The following is a 17993-nucleotide window of genomic DNA, read 5'->3' as shown; positions in this document are numbered from 1 at the left end:
AGCATACCGTAACTGATACTGGAGGTATCATATAGCCACGGACAGCCTTATCCTCTGTGAATGTGTATAATCCCCCTTAAAAGACATCCAAATTGGTGTCCATCACTACATCTTGTAGAGAAATTGTGGCTGTGAAGTAGCAGAACATTAGTACTGATGCTGGCCATATGGGTGGGCATAAGGGGCTCTGAGTCTGATGACAAGAAGAAGCTGCTACACCAGCTGAAGTTTCCAAGAGATCCTCTTTCCAAGAGAGGTTCAACCCAGTGATCAACTCTTTACGTACACGCTCTCTCCCAAATTCCAGGATTCCTCTAATCCCGTGCTTACCTTCACATCACTCTGCCTCCGTTCCAGCACTGAGAGTTCTCCTTCTCCAGTGACTTCCTGCGGATGCAGCAGCTGGGTCTCAGCCTGATTCATCCAGGTGCACAATTCCTCCAACTTCTGGTTGCGTATTGTGTGCTGTTCTTGGAGTGTCTATTTAGAATGTGGGAGTTTTAAAAATCAAAACAGGAGCTTGTTAATACCTATCAGTTACAACTATGAAAGCCACAAATACAAGTCAAACAAGTGTCAAAACACAAAGCACTTTAGCAGGAGAAATCAATGGCCTACAAGATTCATTTTCCCACTTTCTCTCTCTCACCTGTCACTGTTTATTTTTGCTCTAGACAGGGCTTTCGTTCTATGGTCTGGAACAACAGAGTGCAACTTGTTTAAAATTGGGTCATTTGCTATTTGAATATTTTTGTTCTGCTTTGCCTTTGTTCTGCTCTAATTTCTCTCTTTCATTCATGTATAGCAGCCCATTCATCAAAGACTGGTGTTGACCCAATGGCTTTTCCTTGATGGGTGAATGATCACTTAAGAAATGGATGTCAAAATCTGTAGGGATACTGCAGGAATGAAAGAGAAGTAGTAGGAGTAAGATCTTCTCCTTTTGGACCTTTCCTGAAAAAATCCTTGCCAATTTTACATAACAAGGCAAAAAAATTCATGTCTTTTTCTCCCACTGAGGGGAAAACCATTACAATCAACTGAACCAAAACATAAATAATTCCCATGGAGAAAGCCAGTTTAGTTTATGCCACCAAGACTGGAAAGCAATTAACCCAACTTCTGCTTGCATCCTCATTTTTGTATTCCAGTCTCATGAACAAAAGGTATCTGGGAAATAGTGAGACGTGCAGATGACCTTGTAGAACAGCTGTGACCCAAGAAACATTATTTCTGGGGACAGCGACCAGGTAGAGAGAGAGAGAGAGAGAGAGAGAGAGAGAGGGTGTTTTGGACAGTGCACCAAACCAAATCCGAGATTATCCTCTTGTTGTACAGCAAACAGAACATTACTGGAGCAATTGAGCATGATGTGTGACCCTAAACCATCCTTCTTTCACCCAATGTGCAATTTCTCATTCCCCCGGCGCCTTACGATCAAAACACACAAACTTGCGCCAAACGAGACAAAGTGCTTTTCTCTGACAGGTCTTTAAGCCAAACAACAGAAGCAGTTTGAGGAGGGGAAAAAGAGCACTCCTAAAAAGCACTCTTCAGCAGGATAATGAGATCTTCTCACATTAGGGACGAGAGTACACTGAATCTGAAAAGGCAAAGCAAACCGGTTAATACACACAAAGACAAGAGGCAGAACAGGCACACATTGCAGAGAGACAACTGTTAAACAAAACATTATTTGTATTAATAGTGCCTGAAGGAGAGAGAGAAGGCATGCAGTTACAGGGGCTGCAAGTACTGAGCAAGCATGGAGGGTGGCGGGCTCCCTCAAGGTGCATTTCTTCAAGGCAGAAATAGACTTGATGCTAAAGTCAAAAGCATGATAAGTGTTTTCTTTAATTATTAGCAACTGCAGGGGAGATTTTTTAATCAAGGTCACAGCAAAGGGGCAGGAGAGGTTTCACTCTTCTCTCCCCCAGCTGTGATCCAGACGAAAATCAGCTGCCCACCCCCATGCTGCTATTAGCCCGGGGGGGGGGGGAGAGCTCACATTGGCAGCCCCTCCCCACCCCCACACCTCTGTTGTTAAGGGAAAAATGATGATGGGCTTCCCAGTGACACATTTAGCAACATGTCCAGTTTGGGCCCATTTAAAAGATGGCGCTCTTTGTGTTCTCAGAATATTCACTGTACAGTTTCTAGATCATGTATCAGTAGAAGGAGGGCCCTAGTATCCCATCTGTTCCCCTGGGGCAAATGTTCAATATCTAAAAATAAAATAAAAACAGCAACATAATACGGCTATAGTACCAATCAGATTACACAGTTTCAAAGTTGCAATTAACTTTTTTCAGGGGACTATTCTTAGGAAGCGTGCATATCACAAACATAAATGCATTGCTGTTTGGGCAAGCTAAAATTAGGATGTTGACTGTTTTGGGTGCCATCATTGTTTTTCTAAAAGCATAAAGAACGTAAACAAATGTATACTATGGTTATGTCATAAAATATTTACGAGTATTTCAATAAAAATAATTTCCAATTTATTTGAATAGGCCATTTAAGGCACACACATAAAAAGACTTTAATCCTAAACATAGTTACTAGAAAGTTAAGTCCCAATGAACTTAGAGGGACTTATTTCTCCATGAACAGGTTTAGGGGGACGGGAATCAACGAAGCACAATTGCAACACAACCGTAATCAAGTATTTTAGCTGAAAAAACTTTGAGCTATTTATATAGCAAACAACTTTTTAAATGGCATACGTTTTAGTTTAGTTTACTAAATGTAAGTCAAGTACACATGCTAAATCGGATCCCAATTGATTTAGGGCATTAAAAACAACACAGAAAAGTTCTGGGAAGGAACTCAGAGGGCATGGCTAGACCAGGGGGGTTGAGGGGAATGATCTCGCGATATGATGATTGTGAGATCCTCCCCCTCAGTCTACATGTGGCACGTGACATCCTGGGAGGAAGAGGACGTTGCGGCTGCCTTTTTTTTAATTGGAAATGAGTGCAAGAGCGCTCCTACGAAAAGGGTGAGGTTTTTATTAAAAAAAAAAAAAAAAAAAGACCATGCTCCCCACTCCCACCCCCGATGGGCACGGAGCTCCTGAAGAGCTCTGTGCCCCAAGTCCAGTTCCCGGGCCCTTGCGGTTACTTGCAAGGAGCCGGGATGAAAACGGGCCACCCAGCTGGACAAGCCCGAGACCACGGGAAAAGTCGGGATTAAAGGGTATGCCAATATCCCAGGAAAAGGGAGGGAACATCCCTCCCTGCTCCCGGGATCCCCTGTGCGTCATGCGGACGCACAGAGATGATCTCCGGGATATCGGCAGGTCTAGACATGCTCTATCTCAAAGTTTTCCAGAAATCCACACCCCTGCCCTGATACCACCTGCTCCACCCTCACCCCTGGTGCCAATCTAGAGGCAAGAAAGGAGCGTTGACAGAGTAGCCATTGTGGCAAAAGTCAGTCAGAGGGTTTTTTTGCCTTCATCTCCCGTTCTCAAAGTGGCCCTCCGAAGTAGCTAATGGTTCTGTATGGTACATTTCAATGCTACAGATGTGAATGGGCTTTCTGGTAATGGTTCCCTAAATTCATCCAAATTCCAAGGAATGCTGGACCCTACAGTACAGGGAGGCAGCAAGTGCCCTGCCTACTTTTGTATCCTGCCTACCATATCTTAGCGATGGTTAAGAAATGACTCTTAGTCCCCAGGGCTTACAGCCCTCATTACGGTCATTTACCTCATCTCACTACATGAAATTAATCTCTGGCTTTGCTAATATAAAGACAGTAATGTTTCTCTTTACCTCTGCTCTCTGTCTGCCTAGGAACCTGTGTTGTTGTTTTTTTCTAGCACAAGAGAGAGATGAATTACAGGCAGGTTTTATGTTTCAGAAACACAGGTCAGCCGTTGCTTCTTTATCCCATGTGATCTGATACATGCAACATTAACCAGTGTCTAATTCATTCAGTCTGCAATTTCCACTTTGAGACTGGGGGGTTGTCTATATGCTTTGAAAGCACCGTGGTGGCTATGTGGTGGCGCTGCATCGATTACACTACGCAGCAGCCACCTCACAGCCATCACAGGGCTTTTCTGCGAAGCGAGGTGAATATGGCGCATCCGCTGTCTAACCTCACTCCAGTGTTGCAGTGGAGGCATTGCTGGTTGGATGCCAACCCCTGATTGGTTGCTGTCCACCCAGGCAGGGGGTGATCCCAGCGAGCTGACTGGCCACTAGAAAGCCTGCACCCTCCCCTCTGCATCAGGATTAGCTGCCACCACCGTGCAGCAGAGAAAGCGGAGGGCTTTCCTCAAAGCAGTGGCAACCTGGTGCCATCAAGACAGCCCCTGTGTCTAAACTGCAGTCTAAACTTGTGGCCACATCATCTCACCTAATTCTATGGACTTTTCTGTTCTAACCCCATTTCCTTTTATTTTTCCTCCTTTTTTTAACCTGATGGTGAGTTCTGGAGCACTTGAACATTTGCACAACCTTTTGTGGCATTTTGATTCGTCCTAATAAAAGTATTGCCCAACTGCAGATTTTGGATGTTTTTCTCATGCACCTTTCACAGCTGTTTGTTTGTTTGTTTATAAACCGCATTAAGACAGAGAAGATTGGGGTGCCTTGAACCCAGAATTTTCTGGTCAGGAAAACTGCCATGAAATTGAGACACATTTAACAATTCAAAACATGACAACAATGTAGTTCTTAAAACATGGGTCTTAATGTCTAGGGCAATAAATTGTCAAAATCCAGCACCCCTAAGGGTTATTTCACATGCTACAAAGCAGCAAACCCAGGTTTTCCACCAAGGGCATATTTGATAGCCAAATATTTCAAGTTTACTGTACTTGTTTGATCTAACTTTTTGTCAATGTATCTGTTGCAGTCACACTTCACACTTGTAGATGTACACTTAAAACATCTTTGATGTTTAGCAGCAGCATAAGAAACCTTTTGTGCGACATGGGCCCAAAGACATGTGAGTTGAATTGTGCCAGTTTTAATCTCCCACCCACACTTGTCCTACTCCACCTTGGACATCATTTTAGCCTTCTTGTTGAGAGAAGGAACTCAACCCTATCATGTCAAAAACTGATTGGACCGATATTCTCGATTACCCTTAGAGTGGCCACCTACCTTGGGGATGTGCTTAGTGGAAGTAACCACCCCACCCCTGCTTTCTTTGAGAAAGAAAGAAAGAAATGGGAAGAGAGACACAGAGAAATGAATTGTCTCTCTGCTTTGAAGCAGCAGCCAGTGACTTCATTGCAAAGGGGTGCATACTAAGAACCGTGCAAGGAGCGACAGACCAGTCATCAGATTTGTTAGAGAAGAAAACACAACACGCGCCACTCTCTGTTAAATGCAGAGGTTGCTGCTCCACCACCGTCACCTGATCTGTCTGCTCCACCTGCTGGAGACAGACCTGCAGGACCTCCGCCCGAGTGCCCAGTCTCTCGGAAAGCTCCCGGAAAGACCTCTGCAGTTCATTCAGCAGCCTCAGCAGCTGCCTGCTTTGCTCAGGGGTCAAGTCTTGAGCGTGCTCGGAAATGAAGAACTGAATGTCAAAGGCTGCATCGTCGAGCTGAGCTTTGGTGTCTGCAAGGGGCATTTTCAGCTCCTGACCATGTCAAGAGAGAGCAACAGGAAAGAAAACATAATCAGTTTGAACTATGTGGAGGCTGCACATCCTGCCATATACTGTACAACTAACAGAGACAGAGCACTGCAACCATTGCTCAGGGCTACCAGATGCCAGTGCACATCCAGAGCTACTTTCTCAAAAGAATCTTTTCTTTTTTTACATTAACACCAGCATGTCCTGAAGCCGCAGGGTGTAGTATACACACTGGATCTTTTTATGAGTTTAGCCATCTTGAATGAGTGGCCAGGGACTGTAGAAGAACTGTAATGGTCCTTCATCACTATTGGATAACTTCCCTGATAGCCTTCAGAAGGTGACACCCTCAGAGCTAGTGGGAGGGTGGGTGGGGAGAAAGAGAGGGAGAGTGTGGAGCTATGAGTGGGCTAAAGGTGAGGCACATCTCAGGTGCAGAGTCTCTCTCCCTGGAAACCTGAAACAGGGCAAGTAAGTGTGCAGCCTGCTATAGGAGTCTTCATTTGCTCCCAAAATGAAGCCAGTGTGGTGTAGTGGCTAAAGTGTTGGACTGGGAGTCAGGAGATCTGGGTTCTAGTCCCCACTCAGCCATGGAAACCCACTGGGTGACTTTGGGCCAGTCACAGACTCTCAGCCCAACCCACCTCAAAGGGTTGTTGTGAGGATAAAATGGAGAGGAGGAGGAGGAGGAGGAGGAGGAGGAAGAGGATTATGTACGCTGCCTTGGGTTCCTTGGAGATATAAATGCAATAAATAAATAAATAAATAAATAAATAAATAAATAAAATGCTCTGCATGTACATTTAAAAACAACATAAATATTACAAGGATAATCCTAAGGCTCCAGAGCTCTCTCTTGTCTAGAGGAATCTAAATTCTACCCTATCATGTTGCCCTAGAACTTCTCAGCACTCAAGGAAGCAGCAAATGCCTAGCAGAATTTTATTTTAAGTAGAAAGGAACTGGCAATTAGGGTTACCATTTCCCCAATTAGGGGAAAGCCTGGCTTCCTAGCCATGTGCTCTGGGAGGAACCAGTAGCAAGCTCAGGCACACCAAACATTACCAAAACGCCCTCGACAGTTCCAGACAAACAAGAGGAAATACTTTGTCAAACAGCATATAAATCTACTGAATTCATGGCCATAGATGGGTATAACTTATGACAATCACAGACTGTTGAAATGTCTGTTGGCACAACACAGTTATTTAGAATTTTAAATACATGGATGACAATCCTGTCGGGGGCTACTAGCCATCATATATCTATTTTTAGCCCCGCACACACATCACCATGCAGAAAGCTCTTTATGCCAGTGGGGGGGAGAACGTCACCCAGGCAACTCAGTCTCTCCACTGAGGGAAGAGAACCTTGAGTCCTGCCAAAATGTTGGGGGAGCAAAAGAAAATAAGGATAGTTGAGAGTCAGCTAGGGCAATAAAAACACAGTGGAGAAAGGGAGAGAAAGAGGGAGGCACCCCACCACATCCCTCCTTCCCTCCACCTCGCCTATTTCATCCACTATGATTTCCAGAAAAGGCAAGCTTTGACTATCTGACAGCCTTTCTCAACCTGGGGCGCTCCAGATGTGTTGGACTACAACTCCCAGAATGCCCCAGCCAGCTGCTGGCTGGGGCATTCTGGGAGATGCAGTCCAACACATCTGGAGTGCCCCAGGTTGAGAACCACTGGACTATCAGATGCTGGCTACTAAGAGTATGGCTACCATCCGAGGCTTCGGATGTCAGAAGCACGGTCAACGAGACAGACCACTGATATAAACCACCATGATCATTTCTACACTGATTATTGTTATTTACAATGCTCAAAAGGGCACCAGAATAAGAAGCTGCCTTCAGTATAAACAGACTAGGGTTCCCCCACACACAAATATTAAATGCCTGACAGGATATTGCAATTCACAGTTGAAAGTGTGGACTGGGACAGTGGGCCAAAAGTGACAGCACCCCAGGGCACAAGGCACAGAAATTAAGTTCTGGGGACAGCCACAGAACATGAAAGGAAACGGGTGTGATGAATGGAACTTCTCCCTGTGGGAAATTGCATCCCTCCCTCCCAGTTGGGCTAAGCCTGAGGTGTTGCTATGACTACCATGTAGCTCTGAAGGCAGGAATTCAAACTGCTGGCATCCGTTGTGCTGTGGGATTCAAGACCGTTGAGAAACTGTGTGGTGTCGGACACCCAGCTCAGCAGCTCTTGCAGTTTGCTCTGGAGCTTTTCATGCTGCGTTAGGACTTTAGCCTTAAAACAAAAACAGAAATAATTATTATAACCCAAATCCAAAGAAAGGGGCAAACGAAAGTTAGCCAAAGATGTCAGCCCTTAACACTGCCATTTTAGTTGACAGGCACCAAGATTATGGACTAATACAGAACACAGGCCTACTTCTGAAGCATAACTGCTGCCACAAGATTTCTTCTTTCTGTCAGGATGCATATGATAAAAAAAAAAAGCTCACATGTAGAAAAAACAAACAAACCCAAAAAACTTGAGGGGAGAATCACTTTGCACAGTGACTCTTCCACAACAAAAGTAGCCACATGAGCTGCCCACAAATATAGATGCACCCACTTCATACAGGCTGTGTTCAGAGAAAGCCCCAAGGGCAGGTCACAGTACAGGCATGAGAGAAAAATATTTGGAGTTTTCCCCAAGTCAGGTGTGTGTCCATATTTTTTGCATGGAGTTTCTTTAAAATTCCCAGCAGCTCCAAGGTTAACAGATGGCACAGGGAAGTAGCAGTGGCCAAATTCCCACTTTGAAGGGAACTCATATAGCAGCAATATTCCCACAACAATTGTGCTACCAAACTGGACACAACTGCATATTTATTGCACCAAATTCTTGATTGCAGAAAGATTGCAATAGCAAAAATCCTACAAATACCTCGAGCTAGTGGGGTGTGTGTTTCTCAAAGGAACCAACCACTTCTGTGTTTACAAAGACTATGCTTCACATATAACAGTCCTCTACACTCATTTGGCCTCACTTTCTAACCTTTTCTGCCACCCCCCCACCCCATGATGGTATGTCTGCAAAACTGCTCCCAGCTAGCAATAATGGCTTGCCAATGATGGAGCTCATACACTTTGGTTTAGCATAGGTTCGTTTACAATTTACATACAAAACAGAGATGCAACACTGAATTGCAGAATAGAACTCTTCATTTTTTATATACATTCTCATTTTCTTTATTCAGGGAAACTGTGGACATTATTTAGCATGCTTTGGTTAAAAGTTTAGCAAGGCCTCATGAAATGATCTCAGGAGCAGAGACCCTCAGTTGGTCACTGGTTGGTTTATATAATTGTCAAATGGGAATGCCTTTCCTGGACTGTAGAAACAGTCTATGCTCTACACAAAGAAAAACAACATGTTAGGGAGACTCTAGAGCTATAACCTCCACTTAGGCTCATGAAGGGTATATGTGCCTGAGTGGGCCTGGGCAATCTATGTGTATGTCTGTGTCCCCTTGTCTAACTTTTCTAGAGATAGCTCAAGTGTCAGGAAGTGTCCAGTGTCACAAAATATTCCTCTTGCATAAAACAGGAGCCTTCTTTGAATAAAAATGATAGTTACTTGGCTTAAGAAGTTGGTGACTAAACATCTCGGCCGTAAGGAATGCAGTACCTTTTCTGCTTCTGCTGCAGTGCGAAGGTTTAGCAGCCAAGAGGCCAAGACTTCACTCACAGAGCCAAAAGACTTTTGAAGGTTCTTGGCGTCTTTCTCCAAAGCTTTCAGTAATTGCTCAGGGACCTCTTGGGGAGGTCTGGCCACAATCCCTCTCACTGTTTCCAGATCCTGATTCACTGGAGCTGACAGGTTGTTTAGTTCTACATCCAAGGCCTAAGGGGCAAGAAGAGTCCGTTAAGCCAAAATATAAGCAAGACAAAGCAACTTCCAAGGCTGGAACAAACCTGAGCCTCACACTCCCCCTGTCTGCTTAAGGTTTCTCAATTTTTTCCAGGTCATGGTAATCCTGTCCAAGCAGTAGAATTCACAGCTTTTGGACTCGTGTCATCGGCCAAGCATGAAGCAAGATTTTGGCCAAAGAGCTGAATCAAGTAAGAATAAAAAACCCAATGGCGACCAGTGGCTAAAGTGCTGGGCAGAGATAGAAGAGACCCAAGTTTTATTTTGACCTTGAACTTAGGCACATCACTCTCTGTCAGCCTCATTCATTTAGAGTGGCTGACCACACTGAATTGGTATGAGGATGTAGCTTAAGAAAGACTGAAAGCACTCTGCAAAAAAAAATATCACAAGTGCTGTGGAAAGGATCAACAGTGAGATCAACCACAACCTAAACCAGCATCAAACTAGTTTATCTGTTTTGGTTCATATGTTACCAATATTTCTCCTGATGACCACCCCCCGTTTCACAACACATTTACTGGAATTATCATGCACCAGATGAAGTATGTGGCTCTTGCCTAGGAGGGCTTCTGTGACAATGAATCAGACCCCTGATGTTCAAGGCTTTATGAGGGTACTAAAAATGACTTGCAATCCCAGAGGTGAAGTTCCCAGGAGTCCAGAGAGGAAGCTTCTACAGCCGGACTAGATTGATCCAGAGTATATTTATATTGCTAAATAATGGACACTCCCAAAGTCATGAACTGAGATGAGAACTGGATAGATGAAATCTGGCTGCCACCAAAATCGAAAGCCCTGCGCACATCTGATTCCTCTCTCACTCTCACTCTCTCTCATGTTCTCTCTCAAAATGTTCACCAAAAAAAAACAGATGATGCACTGCACTGCAAGGCTCCCTGCCCACCCGCCGCCCCAAAATCAGAAGCCAATGAAACAAAGCAGGGATGGGAAATGGCAGCACGTCACACCCTAGAAAGGGAACACGGAGCTGCTTTTGATGACAGGCATATATTGTCTGTGATGTATAGCTCCAGGACTAGGCAAATGCCCCATCACTAATTTCATGGCCCCATTCACTGTGTAATTGGGGTGGAGGGGGAGGAGGGGTTGGTGATTTTCAGAAGGGGGTAAAAGTTACCGGAGCCCTTCAAAGCTCGGGCTGACTGGCAGGCATCATTTTAGATTTTCTAGAATGCCCTGCGTAATGCCCCTTAAAACAAGGTAGTCTTAGAAATCTAATCTAAAATGTTCACCATCAGTCGGAGAGAGCTTCAAAGAATTCCCCCTGCCCCCTATGAAAGAGTGGAGGAAGTTTCACCTCCTCTTTCACCAACCTCCTACCACAAATTGGGGTCAAATATTCCAACTCTAGAAAGTTTGGCTTAGCGGTAACGTACATGGACAAGAATTAATTCTGTTTTGCCATATTTGTTACATACCAAGACTGGCATAACTGAAAGCTCTGCCTCCTTTGCTCAATGTTCTCTTAACTGGCAAACATGCACAGATGTGCATAATCAACACCGTTTAGATCTTTTTAGAGTTCCCCTTCATGCCTGTTGTTCACAAAAGTCATCCAATAACTTTGCGTCTCAATAACCATCCAGTGAAGACCAGATCCTACAGTCATCGTGAGCTAGAAACATAAGAACCGTCTATTCCGAACCAGAAAAAGGGCTCAGCGAGTCTAGCATTCTGTCTCTGACAGTGACCACAGCCAGATGTCCCTGGGAAGCTCATCAGCAGAGCAAGACGAAGTTGAACAGGCATGCACAGCCCATCCTTTTACAATCCCACCCTCCCCACCATAGTTCCACTGGGAAACTGTCCTCTTAAGACCTTTTGAAGGGTCAAAATGAAAGTTAAGGCAGCATCTCCACTTACCACGGCCTGGCGAAGCTGGTCCTGCAGCGCCACCAAGTCCAGTTCTGCCAGCTGAACCTGCTGGATGCGCATCTCAATGTCGCGCACCCTGGACAGCAATACAACCAATTTCTCGTCATAGTTCAGGCAAAGCTGTTTGCTGTATGGAGCCTGCGGGGTCAAAGATTCAGGGGCTTCAGATTTAGGAGGAAGGGAGATACACAAAGCACAACAATCTTTCTTATACGTTTCCATTTGCATGGTCCTAGCTGTCAACGTTTACTGCTTGTAAGAGTAGCACAATCTACGTTTTCTTCAGATACGCTTTTATAAAAGCTTATTTTATAAAGCTGTTGTAAGGTTTCTTAGTAGCTGCTGCTATCTTCCGGGACTTTCTCCCATGAGGGGCTCATCAGTCTCCCTTCTGACATGTGGTTAAGATGTTTTTTGGGGGCGGCCTTCAGAAGACACCTTTCTCTGCTGGCCTTTTAACTGCACGGTTGTCTGTTCTAGGGATTTTAATGCTGATATTATCACTATTACTAGGTAACTGCAACATTGTTGGATCTTTAACAATGTTATCATGTCAAATAACTAATAAAGTAAAACAATAAGATAGATGCAATGCTCTCACCAGGATAGCTAAGTCAGAGGCCTTTGGGAGGATTTATCATTTACTAGTCACCTTTTGATTAACAACTAGCAAAAGAGCCACCTATTACTCCGACAGTTCATATGCTGGGTGTGTGCTCTCCTCTTCCCTGGGAGGGTGCATGTCTGGGAGCAAGTCCAACTTGTGGGTAAGGAAAGGTGCCACACCCACCCCATCCCACCTTCCTTAGCCTGTCCCTTTCCAGAGGCCAGCCAAGGGCAAAAGTTGGGTTGCCCCAAGGGGAAGAGCTACAGAATGGCTGTCTATCTTGGCTCAAGAGAGATACTCACTTTGGCCATCTAACTAGCTCAATCACTGTGCATACACGCCCATAGATCTAGTTTCAGAACATTACCTACCTTGGCTGGTTTGGGAGTATCGCGCAGTCTCTCTTCCCCTTCTTCGACTTCACCAGCATTCTCGTTTTCTCTGGTTATTTTCAGGATTACATCCTGTTGCACATGAGGTATTCTAGAAGATTCTCTCATGCCTTCTGGAAACTCATTCTCTCGCAGGATCTGTGCCACTGGGCCGACTGTCTTGTCTTCTTTAGAATCAACTTGCCACGTCTCCTCTCTTTGCTTAGCCATGGACAATGCTTTAACATCAATGCTGACGCTTCCTCTAGTGACCGTATCCTGGAATGTATCCTGTTGTGTGAGCAATGGCGAAGAAGAATCACAGCTTATCTTGCCCTCTAAAATCTCACTGCTTTGCAGGTCCTCTGTCTTTGGCTCAGATGGCCCAAAGGGTTCTGTGTCATCTACAGCAGTCACAATGGGTGTCCGGTCTTCTGGCAAAAGTGGTTCTTTGGCCTTTTCTTGAAATACTTTTTCTTCTCGTATATCTATCATGGCCAACCCATCATGGGAAGTGCTGGTGTCTTCTTCAGTTAACTTTCTGGGATCATCCTTTTTCGGGGTAATGTTAACTTTCTGGTCATCTGTAATATTCTCTTTAACTCGGACTTGCTTCTTTTCTTTTGTAAATGCTTGCCAGTCTGGTCTTTTAACCTCAGCTTGTTCTGGTGTTACCAGATTGCTCATCACTCTGCCAGGCATATTCTCCAGGAAGGTTTCTCTAACACCAGAGGCCAACTCCTCCTCAATTCTTCTCATCAATGTTTCCTTGGAATCTGGAATAGGAAGAGACAGTCTCTCTTGGGAAGATTCTATTTGGACAGGAACCTGTTTTCGATTCTTTTTTGTTTTCTTTTTCTTGGTGGTTTTTACATCAGTGCTTTCTAAAGTGCTAAAATCCTGGGCTCTTAATTCAGTTCCTGGGCTTGGTGGTTCAATTTTATCCAAGGGCTTCTTCTTGGACTCAGCAACTCTGGCAGGTACTTTAGAATTTATGTCAACTTTTTCTTTCTCACCTTCAGAACTGAGTTCCTTTGATGCTGCCATCTCCAGAGATTCTAAGCAGATGGCTCCCTGAGCTACCTCAAGAATGATGGATGTGCTATCATTCTCTTCCTCAGAACATTTTTGTTCCTGTTCCCTATTAATGAACTGCTTCAACATGACATCTTCCTGAGATGCAATTCCTTTCAATTTCTTTTCCATCACTTGATCACTTTCTGCTTGCTCTTCTAACTCTACTTTCCAGAGCTCTTTTCCCCTCAATTTACTTTTCCCCCTAACGGTTTTTTTCTGGCTCTTCACTCTTGCAGCTTCAACTGGGTCTAACATTAAGGCAAGCTCAGGTGCCAGCTTACCTTCCCCTAAAAGTTGACTAGCTAAACTGTCCCTGGCAGAAGTAAGAGGAAGGGAGGGCAGTAGTGTCTCACTGAATTCTTTTGGTGTCTCCCAAATTCCTCTCAAAGAATCAGTAGTGGTGTCTTCAGATGTGCTGCAATCCACTGATTCAGATCGCACTTCTTCAACAACACTCTCAGTATCATTTTTACAAAGGGCCAATATTTCAGTCTTCGATGTACCATTTTGCAGCAACAGCTCTGGTTGGTATCCTTGATGTTTTCCCAAGTCTTCATGTCCAGATACATCATTGGTTATTGGAACACTTTCTTCAATTGCATTGGCTAATTTCTTGCTGACTAATCCTTTTTCAATGGCCTCTTTTAATGTTACTCGTTCTCCATTCTCAACACCAACAATTCCTCCAGTCAAGAGCTGGTTAACTGCAATGATTTTCGCTGTATCTCCATCCACCACTTCTCGTTCCAAAGCAGATGCCAGCGACAACCTTTGGCCAGTAGAAGTTTCTATGATGCCACCTGTGTCTGCTTGAGCCTGCAACAATCTCAAAGCGAGCATGGGGTCTACTTCACCAAGTTTAACTGCCTGAGAACACAAGAGCATATTTCCGGTCACTTCATCTTTGAGGTCTCGAAAGGGAACAACCTCCAAATATCTCTGCCCTGATTCAATGTCAATCTTGCTTTCCCTGACCAATTCTGAATAGGGGACCAATCTGCAGCTCTCTGGTTGAATGGCTGCATGCTTCATTTCAAAGGATACCACTGCTTTTTCCATAATTTGCTTGGGCAATAACCCTTCCTTCACAGCTTTAGTCAATGCAACTTTCTGGCCAGAGACAGGGTCAAATATGCTTCCAGTTGAGGCTTGTATCTCTTGAACTTTGCTTTGAAAATCTGAGCTGACTAGTCCCAGGGATATGGCTTGAGGTAATGACACAAGTTCTTTGGTTTCTGGATGAATATGCTGATGCAGGCACACACTTTCTGCCTTTCTGAGATCTTCGTAGAAGGCTTGGTCAATCAATCCATGCTCCATAGCACCCTCAACTGGAAGCCTTATGCCTGTTTTGTGGTGAAGGATTCCTCCACTGGCTATCTGCTTGGTCAGGAGTTGAAAGGCTTTGTCCTTAGCCAGTAGTCCCTTTTCTACAGCCTGGGTGACCGTCAAAGGTTCTTTAGTTTTAGGATCTAAAATACCACGTGTTTCAGCCTGCAAAACAATTAGTTTCTCTTTGGTTGCATCATCAACACCTTTCCCCTTAGATGCTTTCTCTAGCTTCTTAAGACCTTCTTGCATCGGTCGTTGTAGTAGACCAAGGTTGGATGCCAACGTGACTGACATTTTCTTGTTACGCTTGAAGTCAACAATTCCACCAGTAACCACCTGCCCTTCCAGAATTCTTGCAGCAGTTTCTTTGTCCAACAGACCAACCTCAGATGCATCCTTGATGGAGTAAATGGTTTTGCTTAGTGGGTCTATAACACCGCTTATGGCTTGATCAGATGCAAGCACCTTCTGCAGAAGTTTCTCATCCATGAGTCCTTCACCAATTACTTCTTCAGTGGTTAATGATTCGCAGTTCTCTGCATCAAAAAAGCCGCTGAACATTTTCATCTTGCCCAGCAGTTTGACAGCTGTATGGCTAGGCACAACTCCACAGGCAATGGACTCATCCAGGAGCATCTTCTTCCCTGTCTGTTCATGAACTATGCCACCAGCCTGGAGCTGTGCCAGTAACATGTTCAGGGTATTATCTTCTCCCAGTTCCGTGGACAGTTTTGGCAATACAGAACTATCCGTTTGATGGAAATGAACCATTTTTTCTTTTACACCTAACTGTCTTTCTTTCATATGCTCATCTGTAGTTTTCTCATCAACTTGGTAAACAAAGCTGTCTATTGACCCATTTGCCACTTTTTCTATATTCAACCAATTCATAGCTTCAGCACCTCCATTTATCCCTGCAAGGGTCACCTCTTCCAAAGCATCCACCTTCAAGTTTTGACATTCTTCTGTCCTCTCAAAATCACCAGTAGAAATATTGGTTTCTTTTTCAACATCATTTCTTCTGATTTCAGAGATTCTCTCCTGCTCTTTCAAAAGCATATTCTCCTCTTCTGCTGGTTGTTTTGCAAATTTAGTATCTTCCCATGTGACCTCCATATTTGGAAGTTCTCTTTCAAAGTCAGAATCCTTTATGGATTTGCACAATGGCCATTCCAATTCACTCCTGCCCTGGATGATAATCAGTTCTTGCCCTCTTCTGGGGTCATCCATTTCACCTTCGAAGTCTTCTGCAAGGTCCACTTCCTTCTCCTGCTTCTTCACATTCACACTTCTTTCTACATTTTTCACTGGAAGATATCTAATTTCCATTTCAAACTTTTCAGTGGGTGGACAAATGTCCGATGACAGATTTCTCTCAAGCTCTTTTTCTGGTGAAGAATTAAATCTGAACTTCTCCAAAGCTAAGTCATTACAAGGTTCAGCTTCCAGAGTTGCAATCATCCCTTCCTCATCATCCCATTCTTGGGGCTGGTTATTGCTAGCTTCTAGAGGGTGAGTGTTAGACCCATTTTTGTGTGCCTGCAGAAGGATTTCAACAAGGTTGCTTAGCTCCCCATCTACTAGAAGCAATTTTTGGCCATTGTGGATGTTGACATAGCTGTGGGTCATCAAATTAAACAATATCCGTTCTTCATAGCTTTTTAGTGGACATGTGCTTTGGTCCTCATGATGCATTGGGCTATCTGAGAAAGAGATGCTCCTTTTGAGTCTGCTTGGGGAGTCTGATAAGGGCATATTTGGCATGATGTCAAGAAGGCAGGTCGATTTTAGTTTCTTAGCAACATCTTTGTTCAAGATCCCACAGTCAACAGCTTTGTGCCAAGACAGGATCTCCCTGGTTTCTGGTATATAAAGCGCCCTGATGCACTGCCTGTTGCTAAGAATTTTATAGCCCAGCTCAGAAGACAGGATACCCTGCTCCAGTGCATCTGCAACAGAGAGAATCTCACCTGACTCAGGCCAAAGAAGACCCATAAATGACCAAAGGGATTCCAGGATCACCACAGCAATTCTTGATGTTACCAAGTTTTTTTTTACTGCTTCATCCAGCGAAAGCCTCTCTCCTGTAACCGTATCTATGATGCCACCCGTCTGTAGTTGTTGGACCAGAAGGGCACAAGCCAGATCTTGGTCAATCAAATTATGTGTTACAGCCTCATCCACAGTCAATCGGTGGCCACTTTTAGGGTCCATAATGCCACCAGCAAAGAGCTGGGCTTCCAGTAACCTCACTGTTACCTGCTTCTCTATCAGCCCTTCCTGAACTGCACGGAAGATGTTCACTTTCTGGCCTGATTTTAAGCTCACCATCCCACCTGCTAGCTGTTTGACTGGAAGTAACCTCAGTCCTGTCTCTTGGTGAAGGATGCATTGCTGCATCAAGTCATTCCAGCTAATTTTCTTGGCTGAATTGGGGTCGATCAAAACATTGCAAGTTCTCAGGCCAGATGTCAACTTCCCATGAAGACGTGTGGTAATGATACCTCTTTGAAGTGCCTCTTCTAAGCTTATTCTTCCATGACCGGAAGGGTCTATGAACCCCCCAGTAAGAAGCTGCATTTCTAAGATTTTTAGCCCAATGCTTTCGCTAATTGTTCCATCTTCCATTGCCACCACAACTGGAAGAAATGGCTTGCCTTTCAGATCAGTGTTGTCTATCAGCTGGATTGCACTCTGCAGTTCCTGCAGCACCTGGTTGGTCCTGCAGTTTATGATGCCTCTTGCCAGGCCTTCCATCAAAGAGAGCTTTTCATTAGTATTGGGAACCAGAAGGCCAGCTGAGATCACTTGGGCTTCCAACAGTAGAAGGCCTGTTTCTTGGTCTAGGAGACCTTTCTGCATGGCCCCAAAAACAGGTAAGACTTCCATCGTCCCAAGGTCTAGCACTCCTGCAACAACCTCACTTCCCTAGAGAACAAAGGGGTTGGGGGAGGGGGAGAGAGAGAGAGAGAAAGAGAGAGAAGTCAGGACCAAAGAAACCAGTAGATTTTAATGCAGAAACATTTGATTTTAATGCACCCCAAGTCCAAGGATGTCTCAGTCCTCTAAAGATACAGTGAAGACTAGGCTAGAGAGCAGATCCCCAAGATGGGGTAGGAAATTCACATAATGCTGATCACCACACAGCAGGATTACAGATGGGTGGAGTGGGTGGTGGTGGTATGCTGTTTTAAATACACTTTGGTGCTCAAT

The 17993-nt window shown here is 44.5% G+C and overlaps 2 protein-coding genes across 3 annotated transcripts in view; one reads left to right on the top strand and one right to left on the bottom strand.

Annotated features, from left to right (window-relative positions):
• PABPC4 (poly(A) binding protein cytoplasmic 4) overlaps positions 1 to 17993 on the top strand; it is a 563337-nt gene that overhangs the window by 196482 nt on the left and 348862 nt on the right. The gene's annotated exons all lie outside the window — the stretch shown is intronic.
• MACF1 (microtubule actin crosslinking factor 1) overlaps positions 1 to 17993 on the bottom strand; it is a 324508-nt gene that overhangs the window by 126941 nt on the left and 179574 nt on the right. For both annotated transcript variants that reach the window (XM_063139804.1, XM_063139803.1), the window contains 6 exons: positions 12372 to 17708; positions 11382 to 11531; positions 9252 to 9467; positions 7713 to 7862; positions 5377 to 5604; positions 331 to 480 (listed from right to left, as the gene is read on the bottom strand). In XM_063139804.1, the coding sequence (XP_062995874.1) occupies positions 331 to 480; positions 5377 to 5604; positions 7713 to 7862; positions 9252 to 9467; positions 11382 to 11531; positions 12372 to 17708 (6231 nt within the window). The remainder of the gene's footprint in view (positions 1 to 330; positions 481 to 5376; positions 5605 to 7712; positions 7863 to 9251; positions 9468 to 11381; positions 11532 to 12371; positions 17709 to 17993) is intronic.

The sequence above is a fragment of the Elgaria multicarinata genome, chromosome 13 (assembly GCF_023053635.1).
Source record: "Elgaria multicarinata webbii isolate HBS135686 ecotype San Diego chromosome 13, rElgMul1.1.pri, whole genome shotgun sequence".
Lineage (NCBI taxonomy): Eukaryota > Metazoa > Chordata > Lepidosauria > Squamata > Anguidae > Elgaria > Elgaria multicarinata.
The sequence above is the reverse complement of the archived record's forward strand: the minus strand, read 5'-3'. Positions and strand labels throughout refer to the sequence as shown.